The sequence below is a fragment of the Silurus aristotelis genome (assembly GCF_946808225.1).
Source record: "Silurus aristotelis genome assembly, chromosome: 1".
Lineage (NCBI taxonomy): Eukaryota > Metazoa > Chordata > Actinopteri > Siluriformes > Siluridae > Silurus > Silurus aristotelis.
In genome coordinates, this window is record NC_139574.1 from 13460589 (window position 1) to 13475412 (window position 14824).

General features: G+C 37.5%; 2 protein-coding genes across 2 annotated transcripts in view; one reads left to right on the top strand and one right to left on the bottom strand.

Moving 5' to 3' along the window:
- Positions 1 to 7574, top strand: part of nub1 (negative regulator of ubiquitin-like proteins 1) — a 9039-nt gene extending 1465 nt beyond the window's left edge. Inside the window, exons 2-14 of the mRNA XM_083546551.1 lie at positions 1227 to 1385; positions 1472 to 1536; positions 1656 to 1720; positions 1820 to 1987; positions 2576 to 2664; positions 3253 to 3359; positions 3445 to 3631; positions 4909 to 5016; positions 5147 to 5299; positions 5884 to 6030; positions 6158 to 6235; positions 6382 to 6577; positions 6999 to 7574. Of these exons, the coding sequence (XP_083402677.1) occupies positions 1227 to 1385; positions 1472 to 1536; positions 1656 to 1720; positions 1820 to 1987; positions 2576 to 2664; positions 3253 to 3359; positions 3445 to 3631; positions 4909 to 5016; positions 5147 to 5299; positions 5884 to 6030; positions 6158 to 6235; positions 6382 to 6577; positions 6999 to 7159 (1683 nt within the window). The 3' untranslated portion in view covers positions 7160 to 7574. The remainder of the gene's footprint in view (positions 1 to 1226; positions 1386 to 1471; positions 1537 to 1655; positions 1721 to 1819; positions 1988 to 2575; positions 2665 to 3252; positions 3360 to 3444; positions 3632 to 4908; positions 5017 to 5146; positions 5300 to 5883; positions 6031 to 6157; positions 6236 to 6381; positions 6578 to 6998) is intronic.
- Positions 7575 to 7906: 332 nt separating this feature from the next.
- Positions 7907 to 10237, bottom strand: crygn2 (crystallin, gamma N2). Its single transcript, XM_083549479.1, has 4 exons — positions 10153 to 10237; positions 9347 to 9595; positions 9019 to 9164; positions 7907 to 8142 (listed from the first exon to the last, which is right to left on the bottom strand). Exons 1-4 carry the CDS (start codon positions 10171 to 10173, stop codon positions 8007 to 8009), a joined length of 552 nt encoding a protein of 183 aa, XP_083405605.1. The 5' UTR covers positions 10174 to 10237; the 3' UTR covers positions 7907 to 8006.
- Positions 10238 to 14824: the final 4587 nt, after the last annotated feature.

The following is a 14824-nucleotide window of genomic DNA, read 5'->3' on the forward strand; positions in this document are numbered from 1 at the left end:
CTTCTGCTTTGTGACATGAAACTCATTTATATTTGTTAATTGAAAGGTACCTGAAATACTTTTTTAATAAGTTGCCATATTGCTTCCCCTTACTTCCTTTTTTTTTTAAACTTCTTGTTTGATCTTTGTTTTATTTGTGCATACTGAAGAGGCTGATGTGTTGGTTAATACAGTATTAAAGTGTACACTGTGATTTTATATCAGTGGTCCCCAAACCCCGGGCCGTGAACAGGCACCGGTCTGTGGGTCAATTGGTACCGGGCCGCACAGAAACAATACATAACTTACATTCTTTCCGTTTTATTTATTATCTAATTATTAACGATGTTTTATTTTGGAAAATTACCGGATTCTCTCCTCCACATCTGTCTATGACTCACTCTTGATGCATGTCATGATGCCTCGGTCACATGTCTTACCTCCATCCGCTCCCTTCTTAAAGGGGCTCCAGCCGCTAACACATTATACATTACAGCTAAATTTAAACCCCCAAGCGAGCAAAATAAACAAAAACAACACAATGGATTCACGTTTTTTATTAGATTTAGAAAATACCAGTTTTTATGCCGGTCGTATCTTTATTTTGTTGTATTTATCCACCACACGTTAAAGGCCGGTCCGTGAAAATATTGTCCGACATTAATCCGGTCCGTGGTGCAAAAAGGTTGGGGACCACTGATTTATATTTTAGGAAATAAAACCTCACAAATCAGCTATGTTTGGCTTGTCAATAACATGTGTCTTGGTGACGAGGACCTGTGCATCTTTGAGCCTACATTCAATGAGTTAAATTCTCATGTACGGTTTAAACTAGAAACTCTAAAACTTCTACTCAAGTCATGTTGGAATTAGTGACTTTTTACTTGTAATGTAATGCAGGTACATTTTACTGTACCTTTACTCAAGTGTGATTTTCAGAAATTCTTTTGATAGTTTTGATGACACACTGGCACACAAATAACATCTGATCAATCCTAAGGTGGTTTTTTTTTTTTCCCATTAATGGATGGGACAGACACATCGTGCGAAGTGATAAAAGAAATACAAACTGTAATTGCTTCTATAAAATATGTACCGGATGAACAACCCGAAGGATGTAGACACAATTCAAAATATGACACAACTGAATAATTTGTCTTTTTCTATGACTAATCCATCACTTTGGAAAGCTGTACAACTGACTTCTTATTAATGACCATCTCACTTTTATACTTTTTCGTTTTTAGGTGCTCGCTGTGAAATATTCCCAGGTTTTGGGATTCCCCCAGCCTGATATGGAGACCACTTTGGAGGAGATAAGATTACAGGCTGTGAGAAGAGGAAGCGGAAACAAAACTTTCAAGGAGACAAACATTGCAAATCTAGATTTCATTCTACCTAAAAAGGTCATTAGAGCGCTGCAAACATAAAGTGTATTATCCTAGAAATGGCAACCCAAAATTGACAGTATATCCTGTGTGTCACCTCATAGGGTCATAAAAGGAGACACAACATAAAATCAAAACTGGATATTACTGCTCAGGATCTCATAAATAAGTAAGTCCAGCTTTCTTTCTTTTTTCTTTTCATCATATACAATTGCACTAATCGCCCAGATTTTTGTGTCCTGATGTCCCCGTAATTTTTTTATTTTTATTTTTTCATTTATTTTTTAGGATAAAAGAGGAATGTGAACTCAAACACATAAAGCTGATTGTTAATGGGAAAGTTCTGTCTCCTGGTGTGTATTTCACATTACCTCATACATATACAGTATATTCACTTTGATGTGTGAGAATTGGGGAATATTTAGAGAATATTATTTTCACCTCCTTTTTAGATAAACGGCTAGATGAACAGAATGTAAAGAACAACAGTAAAATAATGGTGCTGAAGTTAAGTGAACCAGAAATAAAAAAAGAGATAATGGAGGTGGAGGAGAAGATGCGTTCCAATGAAGAAAGTGTGCAAAGAGTTCAAAAAGGTTTTCAGATCCTGTCAGAAAGAGGTGAGTACATGAGCTTTTGATCTTGCACATTCAAGAGTTTTCTACCAACATCGTACACCCTCTTTATACATAGTGAGTCATGTGGAGTCTACAGTTGTGAAATTAATGTTGTAGGTGTCATATGGTTGTAGTTATAAGCCTGTTTGACTGGTAACTGTTCATGTCACTGTTCATATTGAAGACAGAGAATCTAATGTGATTATTGTAAGAATGTTTTTGAATTCTCCAGACTAAATTACCACAGAAGTCAATCTTGTCACTTTGAATGCATTTGCAATTTAATGAAAAGTGTACCATAAATAGTCATTTTAATGTTTTACATATTGCGTAAATAAGAAAAGAAATGAAAAGATCATGAACATCATTTTACATAAATCTGTACATTTTTAAATAAATTGGAATGAAGGTTAAGCTTTTGCCAAAAATGCCTAATAATTAGATTTGTAGATTTTTTTTTAGATCAGGTCTTTTTTAAATTGGCTAATAATAATTGAAGCTGATGTTATGGCTGCATTGCATCTAATTATTAATTCTGACTTGTACTTCTGCACACTCCATTAACATGCCCGGCTTCTCTGCACTTTTCAGATGGTAGTGAGGATCCAATGACAACTCCATTTCTGGAGATTGCAGATCAGAAAGGCAACCCCATCCAAATCCCACTTGATAAGAAAAAGGTGACTGAGTCCCTGCTGTGCTATGTTCTCTCTGGTCACCTACACATATACAGTACATTTGGCAATACGATTGTAAGGCAAACTGTTTAAACAGTACTGTAATCTATCCAGGTTCAGTAACTTTAGAACCCTATAAAGAAACATACATTATTTTACCGTAATTTCCAGACTATAAAGCGCACCCATATATAAGCCGCACCCATATATAAGCCGCACCCACTGAATTTTACAAAGATTTTTATTTTAAACATAAATAAGCCGCACCTGTCTATAAGCCGTCTACACTGAAACTAATTTACTTTACACAGGGTTTAACAAAAGACACGTTACACACGGTGTAACCGGTGAAATATGTTGCGCTTCCTATAGGAGCATAGCGGTATTTTGGGAATAGCCTGGCACTGCATTTTTCCGCTATTAATGCGTGTGTGTGCAAGACGAGGATTATGTCCTTATTATTTTCTGATGGGGTTCAAAACGTGGGGAAAAAGTAGCAGCTTATAGTCCGAAAAATACAGTACTTTAGTACGCTATATGTTATTTAAAGCCGATTCTGCTTTAACTTTTTGTGTGTTTGGGGTGTTTCAGGCACTTATCCTTGCCATGGGCTTCCATGAGAAAGGCAGAGCCTTAATGAAGCAGAAGGAATATAATGAAGCACTTTTTTACCTTCTCCAAGCAGAAGACGAGTTCAGGTACTGTTCACTACAACATGTTACAGTAAAATAAATCCAGCTTGTATTTGACTTACGACTGACAAATGAAATGTTTTGATTCTAGAAAATGTAATTCTGCACTTTTGACCACGGTGGATAACTATGCAGTGCTGCAGCTGGACATTGTGTGGTGTTATCGGGCTCTGGAGGCACTATCCTGTTTGACTGATTGCAAACAGAGACTGCAGAAAGCTGAGAATTGCTTCCTCAAATGCTATGGAGAAGGGCAGACGAGACTGCAGAAAATCAAGGTTTTTCACTTCATCCTCTTTAATGTACAACAGGAAAAGACCAACAGTGCCAGCATTCTGGATTTAGTAAACTGAAGCACTGCACCATTTAAAGTGCTACAACTAATAATGCTTTTCCACCTAAACTTTGATTATTGTAACATACAGTTCCAAAAGTATTCAGACCTCTTTACTTTTATCAGATTTTATGAACAAATTTCAAATGGGATCAATTGTTTTGCTATGAATATGCAGGAAAATAACCCATTATGTTTTTAAAAAATATATTTGTTAATTGTATATTAATTGTAATATATTTATTATGTTTATAAGATTTTATTTGTCTTTTTTGTCTTATTGTCAGCAGATCTGCACAAATATATTTGATACAAATTAGGTTGAAAAACTCCTTTTAAATGCAGAATGGATTCATTATTGTCACAGTACTATGAGCAGTTATAATAACATTATTTATATAATATTGTAATTAAGGTTCCCTGGTGGTCTAGTGGTTAGGATGAGGCGCTCTCACCGCTGCGGCCCGGGTTCGATCCCCGGTCAGGGAACCAACCCCAGCCACTCAGTGCCGGTCCCAAGGACAAATGGGGAGAGTTGCGTTAGGAAGGGCATCCAGCGTAAAAACATGCCAAATCAAACATGGCGACCCCTAATGGGAGAAGCTGAAAGAAAGTTTATATAATATTGTAATTCCTATCATTTCCCATCGCTACGATTAATTTATATATTGTGATTAATTATTTTCTAAATAATACAGTTACCATTTCTTTTATTTCCAAATGATTTAACAGACAAATGGGTATATACGTTTTTCTAGTACATGGCCTGCAGCACAGTATTTGGATCCAATTTGCCACATTAAGTGAAGTGAAATAGTTTTCAATAACAGCTCTATTCTACCACTAGGGAGCATAATAGAGCAATAAACATTATTTGACTGAGAAGCCATCAATGTCTTTGCCACTCTCTGGTAAAGAATGAAGTAACTAGGGCAAAGTGACTTTTATGTCTGTTATTTATCAAATTTTGTGCAATTGACATTTTTGGGGTATTTTGTAAAGCTGTATAGAGGTGGGGTGGTGGTGGAGGGGTATTGGGAGGTAGTGAAATTGGATTCTGGTGTTCAGAATGTAAAATTCAGATAAATATTTAACACATTTAAGATTTAAGAGGAATTGATGTTACTGTTAACTGTATTTAGTGTAATATGGTTTGTTACCCAAAATGTGTATGTCATCCTTGATTTAATTAACTAGTAGTAATTCCTGCTTGATTGTCAGGGGAATACAGGTGGAGAGGGGGTTCTGTTTCTCAGGCTGTATCTTCTCCAGAGTCTGCTGGTGTACCTGGATGGCAATGAGAATCAAGCGATTAAAAAACTCAAGCAGGTGAGTTTTAAAAATTTTTTTATTATTATTATTTTTTATTATTTAGACACTGTTGCCCATGATATAATGTTTGGTAGCCACTTTTCTTAGATAAGCTGTGCTGAACATTGTCTCTGCCTCTTTCTGGAAGAGTGAGGAGCTCTACAATCAACTGTCTCTGGATCAAGAGAAGATGAACCAGCTGCTGAGTATGGGCTTCACAGAGCAAGATGCACGCCTGGGTCTGAGAGCCTGCAGAGGCAATGTGGAGGCTGCTGTGATGCACATCACTGTCAGAAGAGCTGTCAGAGAACACACACACACACACACACACACACACACACACACACACACACACACACACACACACACACACACACACACACACACACACACACACACACCCACACCTATATATATGCTATTTAAGGGCTTCCCATTAAAACAAATCTATAGCTTAAAGATAGCATACGGATTTCAAAACGTATTGTTATAATTTCCATTCCTCATACATGCCAAATATACCACATCAAATGTTCATTATATCTTCTTACAGTGCTTTTATTCTGAAACGTTTGTGCATATTTCCATGAAAAAGTCAGATTGTGCCTTAACAGCACACATCTGACTAAAACCACTGTTTATTGTCTGCATTATTTATTCGAACAATAAAAATTTGATTTACCATTTACACATTTTGCAGCAACAACAAAAAAAAAAAACACTGCACTGCTTAAGCAAATATTGTTTTATAAACTAAATGAAACCACTTTCTTGGGGTTTATTGGCACTAAAATCTACTGCATGATGGGCCACTGCTATTCAGTACACATTAGAGTTAAGAAAGCTATCTGTATACTAGTGCCTAATTATGGTGCACTCTCACAGGAGCGGGAGGAGATAAAGCAGAGGGAGAGAAATAAGAGAAGGCAGCGGCTGGAAGCCATCAACACCCTCGTCGAGCTTGGCTACAACAAGAAATCAGCAGCCAATGCCCTCCATAAGGCCCATGGAGATTTAGATGAAGCGTATAGGGTATGACCTGACATGCATGTTATATCATTAACATGGCAACCCTAAAGTCTTTGGTGCATTTATTCAAATAAAGGCATTTTTCTTAAAAATTATCAAGATTTCTGATTCTATACCTTTTAACGCATAGATTCTGCTGGATTCGTCTGAAGCCAGCAGCTCTAGGATCCCTCAGCCAGACACAGACAGACAGACCAAAGTGGATCAGGTAAAGGGCACCTAATGAAGAAAAGATGAAAGTTTGTTTAATAATGGCTTTTGACGTCCTCATTTCTGTCTGGTTCAGTTTTTATTTATTTTTGTTCAAGCGGACACTATGCATATATCATGTCTTGTGTGTTTGTGCAAGTGTAGATTGTTTCCTTCGGCTTCCAGAGGGAGGAAGTGGAGGTAGCTCTGAGTTTGGTTGAAGATGATCAAGCTCAGGCCATTCAGCTACTCCTGGATAATCAGGGTATTATTCCCGCAGTGCTTCGGCCCCCTTCAGCTCCGTCCTCAGGTCCATCCTCCTCATCAGACGAGCCCAGCACTTCCTCAGAGGACTTAACAGGTCAGGAGCATTTATCAGTTGAAGGAATGTACAAAGTTTTTGAAGTCAACAGGCTGTTAAAAGTACTTCAGTGTTGTTTTTATTTCTTTCTCACACCTGTAGCATATGTGCAATTATTAGAGATCAAAATTTCTGTGCGCTTAATAATTTAGACAGTTTAAATAAACATCTACATCAATAAATTACTGAACACTTATATGATAACTGTATGAAACAAAATCAACAGCATCTACATTCCATTCAGCTTGAAAGAGCAAACAATAACTGTTATTTCAGAAAATCTCGACCCTTCCAATTAATTTCTTATGAATTGTAATTCAGTAATAGATTTTTTTGTTTTTTAATCGATTTTGTTTTATTAGCCACAAAACAGACAGATGTGATTAAAACTGTGCATTAAACACACTGTTGTCATGTTCAGCATGCGGGACGAGCCCACCCGACAGTGAGCTTGTGAACGAGGTTCTGGAATGCATCCCCCAACATGAAGAGGATTACCTGGATGTGAATCTGGAGGAGGAGGCTGAGCTCATTGCTTTAATGAGATCTTATCTGGAGAAGAGCTCTGCAGTATCCATCTGAAGTGCTGCCCCTACGTATTGTTGTGTGAGGTTAATTTAGTGTGTGAGGATATCATTAGAGCAGTCAGCCATTAATTGGTTTACTTCCCAAATACTTTTTTTTTTTATCACATTAGATTTGTTTGTTACAGTAATAACTTAATTCTGAAGAAAAAGTGCAAAGTGTTAGTTTATATGAATTGAAACAGGCATTTTTACTTTTGCATGAGGCATTGCTCTTTACAATAAAGTCTCCTAGTAGTTATTTTTAGATTTATCACTGATTGATCAACAATGCAGGATATTTGAGTTTTGTGTTGAAATAATTAATGCTTTTAAATATGTTTTTAGCAGTCTTTAATCATGCAGTGTTCTATAAAATGTTCAGCTTGGTTCAATTTTTGTTAAATAATGCAATAAATTTAGATTTACACTCCTTAATTCTTTCTTCCATCCTTTGAATTGATATTACTTTTCAGTTCTTCTGAAAATCATTCCAAATCTTTTTACCATTAATGAAACTAGTGATTTATAATGTGTCTCTCGTGAGTCACCATTTTTATATTGCATTTAAAATTCCAAAATGACACTTAAGATTTAATTATATATTCTTGATTTATTTTGTTGTTTGAGCTTGGAGTCTATTCAGTCTGCTAAGTAGTGTTATCGCAGTCAGATGGAATGGTGGTTTATGTACCATCGTGGAAAAGCTCATATAGTCTTATTGAATGCATCATAATGAGACAGACACATTTAATGAAATACTGTCTTTTTGTTATAATACTCAGTCATTTATTTTACATTGTATGAGTGGGAATTGTAACAGTCTGTGGCCTGGCAGAAGGGGGCTGGAGAAGAGAGTTGGAGGTTTAGAAGTAGTTGACGATTCTGCGGATGGACTGGATGTTGGGGGTCTGGGCCTGCCACTTGTTGTGGCTGCAGTAGTTTCCTCTCTCCACGATGTACATGCGGCCACGGAAGTTAGGCTCCTCATACATCACCCAGCTTCAGCCAAAAAACATAGAATGTTATAAACTGTTTCGTTAAATGAAAACATACAAATGTCAAATAAAACAAAAATGTAGTTTAAAGTGAATGTTAGTACAAACTACATTAATCTGAGAGCAATATAAATGATTACTGGTTAAAGTTTTAAGTGGTAAAAGAGAAGCCTAAAAGAGTCGTTTCTGGTAACAAAATGTTTAGTTTTTGCTCCGTATGTATGTTATCATATAGCTGCAGTTTGTTTCTATGACCAATATAAAAATTGAAGCTAATATTTGATTGAATTTCTGGCCAATTGAAGATTTTCATTTTTTTAATCTTTAAAATGTAAATGGTTCCTGAAACGGTGCATGAGTTTGACCTACACCAGGAAATGCTTTATCAGAAATGCTATTCAGACCTAACTTTTAAAATGATTTAGATTGGTATCTGTCCAGTAACACTGGTTACTACATAATCCCAATTGTGTTGATTCCATGCATGTTAATGGCTTCATTATAACTTTAATATAGAACACATAAATATCTTAGTAACAACACCTCTATCAGAGCATCAAATTGTAATATGAACGTAATGAAACTGTTGGGGTGGGTTTGATCATTAATTCATCTCCAGCTCCCAATATTTATTTTATTTATTGATAACATGGGAGATTTACTACAGTCTCATCTGGCGGTGAGGCTGTAGTGGAATGCAGTGAATAACGTTATTTAAAGAATGAAACACATGAGCAGTTGTGCAGATGATGGTCCAAAGAACATTAAACGTAGTCCAGTACATTTACTAAAGATTTTATGCCATGAAAAGAATAGTTTTTCTTTTCATTTTTAGTGTTATATAAAAGATGATGAGATTCTCAGTGTGTGTGGCACTTACGCTCCATCTCCAAAGACCCTTACAGAGTTGACACAGGGCCTGCCATAGCCACAGCTCTGCAGGAAGGGACAGTCTTCACAAAGCTCCATACAGTGACCTGAGTAGTTGCTTCCATCGTACAGCTCGATCCTGTAGTGCTCTCCATGCTGTAGAACAGAAACTGTGTTATACTGATAATCCTCCTTCATACATCCTCCTTCACCTGAATTCTTCTAAAAGGACATGGATTAATACCAGCTAGTTTTATTTTTAATCAGGATTTGATGTGAAAGGTGATAGTTCCTCTGTCTGTATATGTATGTGATAATCAGTCCGGTGAATTTCCTACCATCCTGACAGTCCTGCAGGAGGCCATGTGATCATTGTGGGAGTTCCAGCGCTGGAACTCCGGGTACTCTCCACGCTCCAGGATGTACTGCTGGCCCTTAAAGTCAGGGTGGTCGTAGCAGGTCCAAGCTCCGCTCTCCACACGGATTGAGTTCACCCTGTTCATAAAGCCACGGTCCTGGAAGTTATCGCAGTCTCCAAACACCTCCAGCTTCCTGCCAGTGAAGCATCTTCCCTCGTAAAACACTATCTATGGGGAAGGAGCAGCAGGTAGTGTGGGTTTAAATATCATCATTAAAGAGGGGACAGAAAACTGGAAATTTCATTTATAGTGGATTTAGACAGATCCGTATTTTACATCCTGATTGCCGGACCATATCTTTATTGCATTGTTGTTGCTAGGGCTTTTTTGTTTGGTTTTGTTTTAGAAGTTATTTAGCTGCATCTGCAGATGTGAAGAATGCAGTTTTGCTGCAGTAACACCTGGAAAATGCTTAAGGATGCAAAAGTCTTGTCACAGCAATCAAAAAAACATATTCATAAACTCAATATTTTACATTTTGTTAATCTCCTTAATAAAAAAATCATCAGAAGCTAGCATCAAAACGCAATGGAATATCAATTTGTCTGAAATTATGTTCAATTTAGCTGTAATGATGACGTGAAAAGTGTCGGTCATTTCAGGACCCATTCAATCAATACCAAATTCACAGATTTCCGTCAGTCAGTGCATTAGGTTGCTGAATGAGACTGCATTTCCATTGACATGTGATGATGTATGTGCTCCTGATTGGCCTGGATGCTTACCTTTCCAGAATACTGTGACATTTTTCCAATGGAGATTGTCCAACCTGACCCACACGTATGAAAGTGTGACAGTGAAAATCTTGGACGCCGCAATATATACGGGTGGTCGTGTGTGTAACTGTATCGCGATGTTTGCCCAACAAAGGCTCCACAATGGAAAGATTATGGCTTTTGCTGTGGTGGACGTTTTCTGTTCACGCTTACCTCTGCTGATTCTGGAGATTTGGCTCAGAGCAGATCAACAATAGATTTTGCTTCGCTTGACGTTGTGCCGTTAGCTTAGGCCACACTTCTCTTTACAGCGTTCAGTGCACTGTGTGAGGATATTGAATCCTATATGTTATTGCTTGCAGATTGTGCCAGTGTAACCGTGGAAACCAGGTGGTGGGATGGTAAAAAGGTGTTAACAAAAGTAGAAAGAGAAAAGCTCAAAGCTCTACCTTGACCTTTCCTCTCTTGTTGTCTTTGTTCTGTCTGCATTACAGTCGTAACCTGGACAGGTGCAGGAACATGCAGGTGCAAGGTATTTCGAGATATTTTTATTGGTTTGTTTGTTTGTTTGTTTGTTTGTTTGTTGAAGGAAATGATAACGTGCTTTTTTCTACACTCATTATTGTAATACACTGATCACTAGAAAAATATGCTTATACATTTGTACATTTACAGCTATGAAACAAATTAAGAGACCACTCCAAATTTTTTATTCCAACACAGGCACACCTCATTCTGCTTAACGAAGCACTGATTAGTTGATTACCTCGATCAAATCTTATTTAATGAGGAAAAGTACAAAAAACACTGCTGTGGTGATCATTATCCTCTTGCAATAGAACCAGCTGGAGGCAAAAACAGTGCTAGTAGTAGCACCTCAAATGTAACTGAAATCAAATAAAAACTATTTGCCATGCCAAAAAAGTGAAAAAAAGAAGGGTTCAGTTCTGGCTTTACTGGCAGAGGGATACAGTGAGCTAACAGGGATGATGGCCACATTATTCCAGTGTCACTTAAGAACAGTAAGATGACATCAAATGACCAAAAAAAAAAAAAAAAAAAAAAAGAATGGCAAATGGCAGTTGGGGTGAAGTGTGTGGTTAAGACAGTTTGAAACTATAAAATAAAAAAGCCCTTCTTCAATGAAAAGCAAAAGTTTTGCAAAAGACCATAAAAATTGGATTGTAGAAGATTGGAGTGAGGGCTTCTTCTCTGATGAGTCCAATTTTCAGCTTTGCCCAATACCTGATCGCCTCATGGTTAAACAAAGACCTGGAAAGACCTACAAGCCAGAGTGTCGTGCACCCACTGTAAAATTTGGTGGAGGATCAGTGATGATCTGGGGAAGCTTTAGCAAGGCTGGAATGGAGCTCTTTCATCTTTGTGAAAGGCACATGGATCTAGCTACCTACAAGGTTGTCATGGAGGAAAACTTGCTTCCTTCTGCTCTGACAATGTTCACCAACTCTGATGAGTGTTTTTTTTATCCAGCTGGACAATGCTCCAAGCCACACAGCCAGGTCAATCAAAGTGTGGATGAAAGACCACCAGATTAGCACCCTGTTACAGCCAGCCCAATTTTCACACCTGAACACTACTAAAAACCTCTGTAATGTGATCAAGAGGATAATTGATGGTCACAAGCCTTCAAAAAAAGCCTAGCTTCTTGAATTTTTGTGCAAGGATTGACATAAAGTCATCCAACAGCAATGTGAAAGGTTGGTGGAGAGCATGTCAAAACACATGAAAACTGTAATTAAAAATGTAGGTTTATTCCACCAAATCAATATTGATAATATAAGACAATATGTTTATTTGGTACTTGGGAGAAATGTGTCAGTAGTTTATAGAATAGAATAGAAATGTTCCTAAAAATATATAATTAATTTCTCTAATAAAAATTGGATACTTTTCTTTAAGCTGTATGTACAGTATCTCACAGTGGTGGGCGGTCAGGGTCAGCAAAGCCTTCTCTGCTGCCCTAAACACTATCAGAAGTACTGACCTACATTTAAAACCGAAATTCTAATATTTGCTCCATGAAATTGTATAAATTTATTCCCAACAGTTTATTCTCTACATTTCGTAGCGTTTCTCTTGGCTGCACCGCTTCCAGTACGTGTAAAGATGTTAGATCTTATCAGATTTCAGCCTCTATTTGCTGACATGTCAATCTAATCTGCCCAGGGCCTTCAAAGTCAGTGCTGCTGGCTTTTTTTTACCTTAGTCTCCTTAAGAAATAGCTCTGTTTCTTTAACCAATCAGATTTTATATTCGCCTCACAGGGCAGCTAGCTGGTCTAAAATAGCGTCAGCATTTTTCCTTCCTCTGATTGGTTGGTCAGAGAGAAAATGTTACAGCCAAGTTCGACTAGCAAAACACGTGTGTAGCGCTGCACACATTAATACATCTGAGTTAGAATTTTTTACGCCTATTGAGGAAGAGAAATTTATTTGGTCTCTGACATACTTAAAAATCCATTTAAAAGAAAAGCTAGACATCGTGAGGAGGTCGGCCAACCCTGAAGCTAGCTAGCTTGTCTCAGCCCGGGAAAGGGTTTGTTCTCCACTTCCAGACCAGTGAATGCGAGTGGTACCACTGACTTACAGCCTCTGAGGAGCAGTGCAAATTATGAGTCTGCATCGCTGGTAAGTAGATTGTATTTTATTTACATTTTTATGTTTTTGTAAAGTTATTAGACAAATATTGATGCTGAAATGCTCCAAATGATGTAGGTGGCACAGTTGCGGTTGTAGTGTAGAGGTTTCTTGCTTGCTTTAGTAAAATGGTATTTACCCTCCATATGTGAAATTCCTCTCTGTCTGTAATGCCAATGCATATTTGTATTGTATTTATGGTTTCTATAATTGCGACGTGATAAGGGTGGTATTAAGAGGTGGATTAAGTCAGGGAAAGTCCCCACTGAAGGCCCAGATACCAAATGCACGGCCCGCCACTGGTATCTCACAAAAGTAGGTACACCCCTCATATTTCAGCAACCATTTTGTTATATGTTTTCAAGGGACAATACTATAAAATTGGATATACTTTAGAGTAGTCAATGTGCAGCTTGTAAAGCAGTAGAGGTTTACTGTCCTCTGAAAATTATTCAACATACAGCAATTATTGTCTAAATAACTAGCAACAAAAGCGAGTACACCCTGAGTGAACATGTCAAAATCTAGCACTGCCCTAATCCTTCTGGGCATGGAAATCACCAGAGCTGCACAGGTCTTCCAGTCTTCCAGTCCCCCTAATGAGGAGCTGCCGGATGTTTACCTTCGCTTAGTGATGGCCCACAGGTGCTAAAAAGGGTTCAGGTCTGAAAACATACTTGGCCACTCCATCACCTTCACCTTCATTAGTAAGGCAGTTGTCATCTTGCTGGTGTGTTTATTTATTCATTTTTGGTGTGTGTTTGGGGTCATTATTATGTTGGAAAACTGCTGTTCAGCCCAGTTTCTGAAGGGAGGACATTGTGTTTTACTTTAGAATGTCACAGTACATGTTGGAATCCATGTTTCCCTCAATGAACCGGAGCTCCCCAGTACCAGCAGCACTTATGCAGCCCCAGACCATGATGCTACATCACCATGCTTGACTGTAGGCAAGACACAATTTTCTTGGTACTCCTCACCAGGGTGTCGCCATACATGCTGGACACCATCTGAGCCAAACAAGATAGCCAGTTTTTGCACCTGACACACAAAACAAGTACTCAACTTCTTTGATGGACCCTTGCGAGGCCTGTTTCGAGTGGAACCCGTCTTGGAAAACCTCTGTATGACCCTGGCTACTGCACTCCACTTGTTTCAGAGTGTTACAGATCTTATAGCCTACGCCATCAACAATCTAATTCTTAATTCCTCAAAGAACTCTTTACCATGAGGTGCCATGTTGAACATTAAGTGGTCAGTATGAGAGAATTGTATTTAAAGCACCAAATTGTAACTGCTCTAATACAAGATACACAAATTTGTATGGTCCTGACATGCAGACAAAAACTAGCTGCACCGCACAGATAAATCATCTCTAGCAGAAGCATCAATATTAATATTAATAATTCAATTTATTTTTATTTGTATAGTGCTTTTTAAAATGTACAGTCTCAAAGCAGCTTTACAGAGCTAAAGTTTTTTTAAAAATGCGTCTGTTTAGTATTTATATTAATGCATTGTGTAAATCTGTAAATTTTTTATGCATTACAGTTTTTCTGGTGATTTAAAATGAAGGCAAATTGTGTTTTTGTGCAAATTTTATGGAAAAAACCCCGCATAAATATATAAATGGTTCATGAAAAATATTAACAACAGTTTTATATTGTTTTGGCTAACCCTTCCTCACCATGTCCAGCTTTTCTTAAATAGCCTGTCTTGAAAATATTCTTGTAATTATATCTGCTCCCGAATCAATTTCTTCAAATTAATGAAAAGCAAATACAGCATACAGCTTTTAAATCCACATAAATATATACAGTATTTAAGCTTGTGCCGTTTGCTACAGATGCGGATTGTGAGTTCTAACTAGTGAGCTCTCAACCATAAAATCAAAGAACGTGAAAATACAGACATTATTGTACACCTGCTAAATAGCCTCTAAAGAATATTATGTTTGCAATATTTTGTTTAAATTTTTGCTGCTGTTCACTGTGTTGTTATAACACGTTTCTTGACTTGACTTG